We start from the raw sequence: 12,222 nt of genomic DNA on the forward strand, positions 1-12,222 counted from the left end.
GTGGTCTCCCGGGACACTCTGGAGGAAGAAGGGGGGAGCAAGGTGGTCTCCCGGGACACTCTGGAGGAAGAAGGGGGGGGGAGCAAGGTGGTCTCCCGAGACACTCTGGAGGAAGAAGGGGGGGGGAGCAAGGTGGTCTCCCGGGACACTCTGGAGGAAAAAGGGGGGAGCAAGGTGGTCTCCCGGGACACTCTGGAGGAAGAAGGGGGGGAGCAAGGTGGTCTCCCGGGACACTCTGGAGGAAGAAGGGGGGAGCAAGGTGGTCTCCCGGGACACTCTGGAGGAAGAAGGGGGGGAGCAAGGTGGTCTCCCGGGACACTCTGGAGGAAGAAGGGGGGGGAGCAAGGTGGTCTCCCGGGACACTCTGGAGGAAGAAGGGGGGGGAGCAAGGTGGTCTCCCGGGACACTCTGGAGGAAGAAGGGGAGGAGCAAGGTGGTCTCCCGGGACACTCTGGAGGAGGAAGGGGGGGAGCAAGGTGGTCTCCCGGGACACTCTGGAGGAGGAAGGGGGGGAGAAAGGTGGTCTCCCGGGGACACTCTGGAGGAAGAAGGGGGGGGAGAAAGGTGGTCTCCCGGGACACTCTGGAGGAAGAAGGGGGGGGAGAAAGGTGGTCTCCCGGGACACTCTGGAGGAAGAAGGGGGGAGAAAGGTGGTCTCCCGGGACACTCTGGAGGAAGAAGGGGGGGAGCAAGGTGGTCTCCCGGGACACTCTGGAGGAAGGGGGGGAGCAAGGTGGTCTCCCGGGACACTCTGGAGGAAGGGGGGGGGAGCAAGGTGGTCTCCCGGGACACTCTGGAGGAAGGGGGGGAGCAAGGTGGTCTCCCGGGACACTCTGGAGGAAGGGGGGGAGCAAGGTGGTCTCCCGGGACACTCTGGAGGAAGGGGGGGAGCAAGGTGGTCTCCCGGGACACTCTGGAGGAAGGGGGGGAGCAAGGTGGTCTCCCGGGACACTCTGGAGGAAGGGGGGGAGCAAGGTGGTCACCCGGGACACTCTGGAGGAAGGGGGGGGAGCAAGGTGGTCACCCGGGACACTCTTGAGGAAGGGGGGGGAGCAAGGTGGTCACCCGGGACACTCTGGAGGAAGGGGGGGGAGCAAGGTGGTCACCCGGGACACTCTGGAGGAAGGGGGGGGAGCAAGGTGGTCACCCGGGACACTCTGGAGGAAGGGGGGGGGAGCAAGGTGGTCACCCGGGACACTCTGGAGGAAGGGGGGGGGAGCAAGGTGGTAACCCGGGACACTCTGGAGGAAGGGGGGGGGCGAGGTGGTCACCCGGGACACTCTGGAGGAAGGGGGAGGGGGGCGAGGTGGTCTCCTGGGACACTCGGGAGGAAGGGGGGGGGGGGTGCGAGGTCGCCTCCCGGGCACTCTGAAGGGGGGGGGGGCGCGAGGTCGACTCCCAGGCACTCTGGAGGAAGGATCCCCCAGCACAAAGGTCTAACAATACATTGGCAAGAGTGGGGGGCCCTTACGGGAATTATGGGGGGGAGCATTTATTTTAGGTGGAGGGCTATGTTCTCACCTTTATCCAGACGGGAGAGGGTGTAGTCGATGATCTTCACCTGCACTCCGGCACTGGGGATTTGGAAGATCTTGCCCTGTAGAGAGGCAGAGAGCGTCCGGGCGGAACATTTCTCGATGAGGAGATTGCCCCAATGTAAGTCCCTACGGAGGGAATGTGGATACATTACTAATGTCTGAGAGGAACCCGTCCCTACGGAGGGAATGGGGATACATTACTAATGTCTGAGAGGAACCCGTCCCTACGGAGGGAATGGGGATACATTACTAATGTCTGAGAGGAACCCGTCCCTACGGAGGGAATGGGGATACATTACTAATGTCTGAGAGGAACCCGTCCCTACGGAGGGAATGGGGATACATTACTAATGTCTGAGAGGAACCCGTCCCTACAGAGGGAATGCGGATACATTACTAATGTCTGAGAGGAACCCGTCCCTACGGAGGGAATGCAGATACATTACTAATGTCTGAGAGGAACCGTCCCTACGGAGGGAATGGGGATACATTACTAATGTCTGAGAGGAACCCGTCTCTACGGAGGGAATGGGGATACATTACTAATGTCTGAGAGAAACCTGTCCCTACGGAGGGAATGCGGATACATTACTAATGTCTGAGAGGAACCCGTCCCTACGGAGGGAATGCGGATACATTACTAATGTCTGAGAGGAACCCGTCTCTACGGAGGGAATGCGGATACATTACTAATGTCTGAGAGGAACCCGTAACTACGGAGGGAATACAGATACATTACTAACGCCTGAGAGGAACCCGTCCCTATGGAGGGAATGCGGATACATTACTAATGTCTGAGAGTGACCCGTCCCTACGGAGGGAATACGGATACATTACTAATGTCTGAGAGGAACCCGTCCCTACGGAGGGAATGTGGATACATTACTAACGTCTGAGAGGAACCCGTCCCTACGGAGGGAATGTGGATACATTACTAATGTCTGAGAGGAACCCATCCCTACGGAGGGAATGTGGATACATTACTAATGTCTGAGAGGAACCCATCCCTACGGAGGGAATGGGGATACATTACTAACGTCTGAGAGGAACCCGTCCCTATGGAGGGAATGCGGATACATTACTAATGTCTGAGAGGAACCCGTAACTACGGAGGGAATACAGATACATTACTAATGTCTGAGAGGAACCCGTCCCTACGGAGGGAATGGGGATACATTACTAATGTCTGAGAGGAACCCGTCCCTACGGAGGGAATGGGGATACATTACTAATGTCTGAGAGGAACCCGTCCCTACGGAGGGAATGCGGATACATTACTAACGTCTGAGAGGAACCCGTCCCTACGGAGGGAATGCAGATACATTACTAATGTCTGAGAGGAACCCGTCCCTACGGAGGGAATGGGGATACATTACTAATGTCTGAGAGGAACCCGTCTCTACGGAGGGAATGGGGATACATTACTAATGTCTGAGAGGAACCCGTCCCTACGGAGGGAATGCGGATACATTACTAATGTCTGAGAGAAACCTGTCCCTACGGAGGGAATGTGGATACATTACTAATGTCTGAGAGGAACCCGTCCCTACGGAGGGAATGCGGATACATTACTAATGTCTGAGAGGAACCCGTAACTACGGAGGGAATACAGATACATTACTAACGCCTGAGAGGAACCCGTCCCTACGGAGGGAATGCGGATACATTACTAATGTCTGAGAGTGACCCGTCTCTACGGAGGGAATGCGGATACATTACTAATGTCTGAGAGGAACCCGTCCCTATGGAGGGAATGGGGATACATTACTAACGTCTGAGAGGAACCCGTCCCTACGGAGGGAATGCGGATACATTACTAATGTCTGAGAGGAACCCGTAACTACGGAGGGAATACAGATACATTACTAACGCCTGAGAGGAACCCGTCCCTACGGAGGGAATGCGGATACATTACTAATGTCTGAGAGTGACCCGTCCCTACGGAGGGAATACGGATACATTACTAATGTCTGAGAGGAACCCGTCCCTACGGAGGGAATACGGATACATTACTAATGTCTGAGAGGAACCCGTCCCTACGGAGGGAATGCGGATACATTACTAATGTCTGAGAGGAACCCGTCCCTACAGAGGGAATGCGGATACATTACTAACGTCTGAGAGGAACCCGTCCCTACGGAGGGAATGTGGATACATTACTAATGTCTGAGAGGAACCCATCCCTACGGAGGGAATGTGGATACATTACTAATGTCTGAGAGGAACCCGTCCCTACAGAGGGAATGCGGATACATTACTAATGTCTGAGAGGAACCCGTCCCTACAGAGGGAATGCGGATACATTACGAATGTCTGAGAGGAACCCATCCCTACGGAGGGAATGCAGATACATTACTAACGTCTGAGAGGAACCCGTCCCTACGGAGGGAATGTGGATACATTACTAATGTCTGAGAGGAACCCGTCCCTACGGAGGGAATGGGGATACATTACTAATGTCTGAGAGGAACCCGTCCCTACGGAGGGAATGTGGATACATTACTAATGTCTGAGAGGAACCCGTCCCTTCCCAAGATGGCGGCACACACTTACCGGTGCTCAAACCGAAGTTCTTCTTCACCCACTGCCAAAGCCGCGGTCACCTGGTGAAGAATGCTGCGAGAGGCCGACACAGATGGGAGCTGGGGGAAGGGAATGTTTTCTATCAGTTTTTGGGGTTAGTCTTCCCAGTCCCCCCTCCCCCACAAGTAGTTAAGTCAAGTTTACCCACCTTAGAACTCATTCGCTCCAGGTCGTCTCCACCGAATTCAAACTCCAGAACCATGAAAAGCTGTTCTTCACCAAACAAATCTGAGAGAAGAAATCACACGGCCAATCAGAGACTGCGACTCATCTACTGAAATGTCCTCCAGAGAACGGAAGCAAAAAGTGTAACCAACCAATGAGGTCCATATGACTGGAGGAAGTCCCCGCTTACCCCTGACAGGCTTGTATAGGACCCTCCCCAGGGCTCCCCTTTTCTCTGAGGAGGGCAATATTGGGGGGCAAACAGTGGTCTAAGGTGAGGATGGACTGTGAGGAGGGATATTGGGGGGCAAACAGTGGTATAGTGTGAGGATGGACTGTGAGGGGGGATATTGGGGGGCAAAGAGCAGTATAGTGTGAGGATGGACTGTGAGGGGGGGATATTGGGGGGCAAAAAGCGGTATAGTGTGAGGATGGACTGTGAGGAGAGGATATTGGGGGGCAAACAGCGGTATAGTGTGATAATGGACTGTGAGGGGGGATATTGGGGGGCAAACAGCGGTATAGTGTGAAGATGGACTGTGAGGGGGGATATTGGGGGGCAAAGAGCAGTATAGTGTGAGGATGGACTGCGAGGGGGGCATATTGGGGGGCAAACAGCGGTATAGTGTGAAGATGGACTGTGAGGAGGGAATATTGTGGATTGTGTTAAGTCTGCCTGTCCCATTGTTAAATGTTAATGAACTCACATATTGTTTTTGTCCAGATGGCTAGATAATTAGTTCAGGTTAATTCCATTTCTGTATACAATTTCATCTGCATATGACAATATAATCAGGCAACCCCTGACCTGTGTGTGGTAATCTGATCAGGAGGGGGAGGTCCATGCTGTATATAAATTCTGTGTGACTGTTCAATAAAGAGGAGATTCCAGTACAAGCTAAGTTGTGGGCTAGCTTTGTATGGGGGCGGCTGGGAAAATCTGATATCTATGTTCATGACAGAAGACTACAAACATAGTTTGGGTCGGCGGTTCCGTTACAGTTGCTCTCTATTTTTAGGCACTGTGCAGAATTTCTGGAGGCCAATCTGCTGACTGTCTTAAAGCTGAACTAAACCCCCCTATCCTGGAAGCTGCCATCTTAACCTCGGTTTAATCTGTGGTTGCCATGGTGCTGCACATGTGATCAGCTATGACACTATTTGATGATGTGACAGATTGGTTGAGGCCATGTGCAATCCTGGCATTCATGGAATGGAACGGTTTTTTGAAAGGGTTACATCGATGGCTTTAGTTCCGCTTTACTGCTGCTCAGGGGCTCTGGGCTTCAGCAAAATGGCCGCCTCCAGTAAGAAACAGGAGCAATGCTGGAGGCAATTTACAGCACACACTTGTGTTGGTAGGAGAATTATGAATATGAAATGTATGTTCATTAATAAAGAATGCTCTTTTTTATCACATTGTTATGAGTTCCGCATCCATCTATAAAACAATGAAAGCGATTCATGAGACGGAGATTCCTGGACACACCAATGGGACTCTCAGACAGAATATTTGGGAAGTAGAAGGCCAGAATTGGAGGAAAACTTGAAAAGCAAGAACTGGAAATGTTAAGGTCGGGGGGGGGGGGGGGGGTTGAGAAGAAAAGCTCGGGGTTCCGGAATGTGAAATCCTCCCAGGGCGCCCACGACTACTACACTTCACATCTACACTTATCTTCTGTCTGCTGGACTGGACAAATAAATACAGATTGTATTCAGATCCACTAATCAATCACTGACCTCATTGCTGATCAATAAGAGAATCCATAAAATATGAGAGATCATGAAGCGGCTTCCCCCGAGGCCTGCAATGGTTTACACCCCGCCCCCGATGCAGAGCGTCTTCACCTCATCTACCATTGTGACCGGGATTCACAATCTACAATGGTGTCTCACACAGTGACAACGCTTCCCGATACATCAAGAAGAGATTGTAGATGTGACTCCAGGAATCTGATCATTGTATGCCGATATTATAGAAGAACTTCAGTATCTGACAAAAGTAAGTACACCCCTCACGTTCTATCTTTTCATGTGACAACACTGAAGAAATGACACTTTGCTACAATGTAAAGTAGTGAGTGTAAAGCTTGTATAACAGTGTAAATTTACTGTCCCCTCAAAATAACTCAACACACAGCCATTAATGTCTAAACCGCTGGCAACAAAAGTCAGTACACCCCTAAGTGACAATGTCCAAATTGGGCCCAATTAGCCATTTTCCTTTCCCTGTCCTTAGTCTGCTTGTCTTCAGCAAACTGTTTGCAGGCTTTCTTGTGCATCATCTTTAGAAGAGGTTTCCTTCTGGGATGACAGCCATGCAGACCAATTTGATGCAGTGTGCGGCGTATGGTCTGAGCACTGACAGGCTGACCCCTCCCCCACCCCTTCAACCTCTGGAGCAATGCTGGCAGCATTCATACGTCTATTTCCCAAAGACAACCTCTGGATATGACGCGGAGCACGGCACTCAACTTCTTTGGTCGCCCATGGTGAGGCCTGTACTGAGTGGGACCTGTCCTGTTAAACTGCTGTATGGTCTTGGCCACCGTGCTGCAGCTCAGTTTCAGGGTCTTGGCAATCTTCTTATAGCCTAGGCCATCTTTATGTAGAGCAACAACTCTTTTTTTCAGATCCTCAGAGAGTTCTTTGCCATGAGGTGCCATGCTGAACTTCCAGTGACCAGTATGAGAGAGTGAGAGCGATAACACCAAATTTAACACACCTGCCCTCCATTCACACCCGAGACCTTGTAACACTAACGAGTCACTTGACAACGGGGAGGGAAAATGGCTAATTGGGCCCAATTTGGACATTTTCACTTAGGGGTGTACTCACTTTTGTTGCCAGCGGTTTAGACATTAATGGCTGTGTGTTGAGTTATTTTGAGGGGACAGTAAATTTACACTGTTATACAAGCTGTACACTCACTACTTTACATTGTAGCAAAGTCTCATTTCTTCTGTGTTGTCACATGAAAAGATAGAATAAAATATTTACACAAATGTGAGGGGGTGTACTTACTTTTGTAAGATATTGTATATGGATCAATCACACAGAACCATCCGATGCTCTATAATATCTCAGTCAGGACGTCAGTTACTACCTCCTCTGTATGGATAACTGCCTGCTTGTTCGTTCTGAGGTTCTCACTGTTTAGGGGCCCAGAAACCGATGCGGAGGGTTCGGGGGGGGGGATTTGGGTCTCTTTGTTTTTATATTCTTTTGTATGTAATGTAACATTTTTTCCATAAAAATTGAATAAAAAGTAATATTATGAAAGGGGTGCCCAAATCTGCGGTTCTCTCACCTGGCCGCTCGTTCTCTGTGCCTTTCTCCTCTGCAAAGTCATCCCAGGCAGCCAGGAGCTCCGGAGGATAAGATCCCTTCACACAATACGCCCTGCAGGAAGGAATAGGACAGAAGATGGGAGACAAATATGTGGGGGGGGTCACAAATACAAAGGAATGGAATGGATAAAGAGCAGCATGTGAAGACCATCAAAAGAGGAGCCGGTTAATGAAAGATAACCAGACCAATAGAAGAGGAATTGGATAAGGAAGGTAACTTATATCAACAAGATAAGGATGGTAGATAGAAGGTAACCAAGAAAAGCAGAGGAGGATAGGGACATTGAAGGTAACTGGGATCAGCAGTGAAGAATGGTGAATGGAAGGTGACTAAAAACAACAGGACAGGAGAGGGACATACATGGAAGGTAATGGAGAGCAACAAGCAGGATAAATGGGACTAGACGGAGAGGAAGGTTGGATTTAACGTAACAAGGACTAGTACAAGAGAAGAGGGACTTGGAAGGTAACCAGGAATGGTAGAAGAGGAGAGAGACTTGGAAGGTAACCAGGTATGGTAGAAGAGGAGAGAGACTTGGAAGGTAACCAGGAATGGTAGAAGAGGAGAGGGACTTGGAAGGTAACCAGGAATGGTAGAAGAGGAGAGAGACATGGAAGGTAACCAGGAATGGTAGAAGAGAAGAGAGACTTGGAAGGTAACCAGGTATGGTAGAAGAGGAGAGAGACTTGGAAGGTAACCAGGAATGGTAGAAGAGGAGAGAGACTTGGAAGGTAACCAGGAATGGAAGAAGAGGAGAGGGACTTGGAAGGTAACCAGGAATGGTAGAAGAGGAGAGAGACTTGGAAGGTAACCAGGAATGGTAGAAGAGGAGAGAGACTTGGAAGGTAACCAGGAATGGTAGAAGAGGAGAGAGACTTGGAAGGTAACCAGGAATGGTAGAAGAGGAGAGAGACATGGAAGGTAACCAGGAATGGTAGAAGAGAAGAGAGACTTGGAAGGTAACCAGGTATGGTAGAAGAGGAGAGAGACTTGGAAGGTAACCAGGAATGGTAGAAGAGGAGAGAGACTTGGAAGGTAACCGGGAATGGTAGAAGAGGAGAGAGACATGGAAGGTAACCAGGAATGGTAGAAGAGAAGAGAGACTTGGAAGGTAACCAGGTATGGTAGAAGAGGAGAGAGACTTGGAAGATAACCAGGAATGGTAGAAGAGGAGAGGGACATGGAAGGTAACCGGGAATGGTAGAAGAGGAGAGGGACTTGGAAGGTAACCAGGAATGGTAGAAGAGGAGAGAGACTTGGAAGGTAACCGGGAATGGTAGAAGAGGAGAGGGACATGGAAGGTAACCGGGAATGGTAGAAGAGGAGAGGGACTTGGAAGGTAACCAGGAATAGTAGAAGAGGAGAGAGACTTGGAAGGTAACCAGGTATGGTAGAAGAGGAGAGAGACTTGGAAGGTAACCAGGAATGGTAGAAGAGAAGAGGGACTTGGAAGGTAACCAGGAATGGTAGAAGAGGAGAGGGACTTGGAAGATAACCAAGAATGGTAGAAGAGGAGAGAGACTTGGAAGGTAACCGGGAATGGTAGAAGAGGAGAGGGTCTTGGAAGGTAACCAGGAATGATAGAAGAGGAGAGGGACTTGGAAGGTAACCAGGTATGGTAGAAGAGGAGAGAGACTTTGAAGGTAACCAGGAATGGTAGAAGAAGAGGAGAGAGACTTGGAAGGTAACCAGGAATAGTAGAAGAGGAGAGAGACTTGGAAGGTAACCAGGAATAGTAGAAGAGGAGAGAGACTTGGAAGGTAACCAGGAATAGTAGAAGAAGAGGAGAGAGACTTGGAAGGTAACCAGGAATGGTAGAAGAGGAGAGAGACTTGGAAGGTAACCAGGAATAGTAGAAGAGGAGAGAGACTTGGAAGGTAACCAGGAATAGTAGAAGAGGAGAGAGACTTGGAAGGTAACCAGGAATAGTAGAAGAAGAGGAGAGAGACTTGGAAGATAACCAGGAATGGTAGAAGAGGAGAGAGACTTGGAAGGTAACCAGGAATGGTAGAAGAGGTGAGAGACTTGGAAGATAACCAGGAATGGTAGAAGAGAAGAGGGACTTGGAAGGTAACCAGGAATGGTAGAAGAGGAGAGAGACTTGGAAGGTAACCAGGAATGGTAGAAGAGGAGAGAGACTTGGAAGGTAACCAGGAATGGTAGAAGAGGAGAGAGACTTGGAAGGTAACCAGGAATGGTAGAAGAGGAGAGGGACTTGGAAGATAACCAGGAATGGTAGAAGAGGAGAGAGACTTGGAAGGTAACCAGGAATGGTAGAAGAGGAGAGGGACTTGGAAGGTAACCAGGAATGGTAGAAGAGGTGAGAGACATGGAAGATAACCAGGAATGGTAGAAGAGGAGAGAGACTTGGAAGGTAACCAGGAATGGTAGAAGAGGAGAGAGACTTGGAAGGTAACCAGGAATGGTAGAAGAGAAGAGAGACTTGGAAGGTAACCAGGAATGGTAGAAGAGGAGAGGGACTTGGAAGGTAACCAGGAATGGTAGAAGAGGAGAGAGACATGGAAGGTAACCAGGAATGGTAGAAGAGGAGAGAGACTTGGAAGGTAACCAGGAATGGTAGAAGAGGAGAGGGTCTTGGAAGGTAACCAGGAATGGTAGAAGAGGAGAGAGACTTGGAAGGTAACCAGGAATAGTAGAAGAGGAGAGAGACTTGGAAGGTAACCAGGAATAGTAGAAGAGGAGAGAGACTTGGAAGGTAACCAGGAATAGTAGAAGAGGAGAGAGACTTGGAAGGTAACCAGGAATAGTAGAAGAGGAGAGGGACTTGGAAGGTAACCAGGAATAGTAGAAGAAGAGGAGAGAGACTTGGAAGGTAACCAGGAATAGTAGAAGAAGAGGAGAGAGACTTGGAAGGTAACCAGGAATGGTAGAAGAGGTGAGAGACATGGAAGATAACCAGGAATGGTAGAAGAGGAGAGAGACTTGGAAGGTAACCAGGAATGGTAGAAGAGGAGAGGGACTTGGAAGGTAACCAGGAATGGTAGAAGAGGAGAGAGACTTGGAAGGTAACCAGGAATGGTAGAAGAGGAGAGGGTCTTGGAAGGTAACCAGGAATGATAGAAGAGGAGAGGGACTTGGAAGGTAACCAGGTATGGTAGAAGAGGAGAGAGACATGGAAGATAACCAGGAATGGTAGAAGAGGAGAGAGACTTGGAAGGTAACCAGGAATGGTAGAAGAGGAGAGGGACTTGGAAGGTAACCAGGAATGGTAGAAGAGGAGAGGGACTTGGAAGGTAACCAGGAATGGTAACTGGGATCAGCAGAAGAATGGTATATAGAAGATAATTGGAAATGAGCAAAGGAGGAACATGGAAAGTCACTGATTTAGAAGGAATGGTAGTGGTAGTAGTAATTAGGAACAAAAAGAGGAAGAAATGAAGATAATCTGGAAAATCAGAGTAAGGGGATCTAGAAATGGATAAGTATTTGGACTGACACCATATACAAGGAGCAGTATGTAGCACAGACAGACAGAATAGTTATTACTCACGAGTGAAGTTTTATGAATCCGCTGGTCTGATTGTTCTCCCCTCCACTCAGTAAACTTAGTTCTCTGCAGAGAAACACACAAAGCAACACTCAGTGTCCACCATACAGTTACCGGCCACCAAATATGATATGACAGGTGCTCTTCCTCCTGATTAATCTCAAAGTGATGCTGGAAATCATATACTATCCTGGTTTTATCACGAGAGCCAGATGTGTGGAGGCAACAGACAGAGGAAGCCATTCTAAATGGTGAGAATAACATGCATTGTGCGTCTATCACCATAATCACATCTCCATTAGTATCAGCACACTGGAGTGCTCACTATAATCACATCTCCATTAGTACCAGCACACTGGAGTGCTCACCATAATCACATCTCCATTAGTACAGGCACACTGGAGTGCTCACTATAATCACAACTCCATTAGTACCAGCACACTGGAGTGCGCACTATAATTACATCTCCATTAGTACAGGCACACTGGAGTGCTCACCATAATTACATCTCTATTAGTACAGGCACACTGGAGTGCGCACTATAATCACATCTCCATTAGTACCGGCACACTGGAGTGCTCACCATAATAACATCTCCATTAGTACCGGCACACTGGAGTGCTCACCATAATCACATCTCCATTAGTACCAGCACACTGGAGTGCTCACCATAATCACATCTCCATTAGTACCAGCACACTGGAGTGCGCACTATAATCACATCTCCATTAGTACCGGCACACTGGAGTGCGCACTATAATCACATCTCCATTAGTACCGGCACACTGGAGTGCTCACCATAATCACATCTCCATTAGTACCAGCACACTGGAGTGCTCACCATAATCACATCTCCATTAGTACTGGTACACTGGAGTGCTCACCATAATCACATCTCCATTAGTACCGGCACACTGGAGTGCTCACCATAATCACATCTCCATTAGTACCGGCACACTGGAGTGCTCACCATAATCACATCTCCATTAGTACCGGGACACTGGAGTGCGCACTATAATCACATCTCCATTAGTACCGGCACACTGGAGTGCTCAGCACAACCATCGCACCATTTAG

The 12,222-nt window shown here is 49.3% G+C and overlaps 1 protein-coding gene across 1 annotated transcript in view; it reads right to left on the bottom strand.

The window, feature by feature from the left end:
• Positions 1-12,222, bottom strand: part of HASPIN (histone H3 associated protein kinase) — a gene marked incomplete at its 3' end in the record, with an annotated part of 88,426 nt that overhangs the window by 14,415 nt on the left and 61,789 nt on the right. Inside the window, exons 8-12 of the mRNA XM_082258341.1 lie at positions 11,149-11,211; positions 7,597-7,688; positions 4,270-4,349; positions 4,092-4,180; positions 1,522-1,664 (exon numbers count right to left, since the gene is read on the bottom strand). Of these exons, the coding sequence (XP_082114467.1) occupies positions 1,522-1,664; positions 4,092-4,180; positions 4,270-4,349; positions 7,597-7,688; positions 11,149-11,211 (467 nt within the window). The remainder of the gene's footprint in view (positions 1-1,521; positions 1,665-4,091; positions 4,181-4,269; positions 4,350-7,596; positions 7,689-11,148; positions 11,212-12,222) is intronic.

Source organism: Pelophylax lessonae (genome assembly GCF_965119305.1).
Source record: "Pelophylax lessonae genome assembly, chromosome: 5".
Classification (NCBI taxonomy): Eukaryota; Metazoa; Chordata; class Amphibia; order Anura; family Ranidae; genus Pelophylax; species Pelophylax lessonae.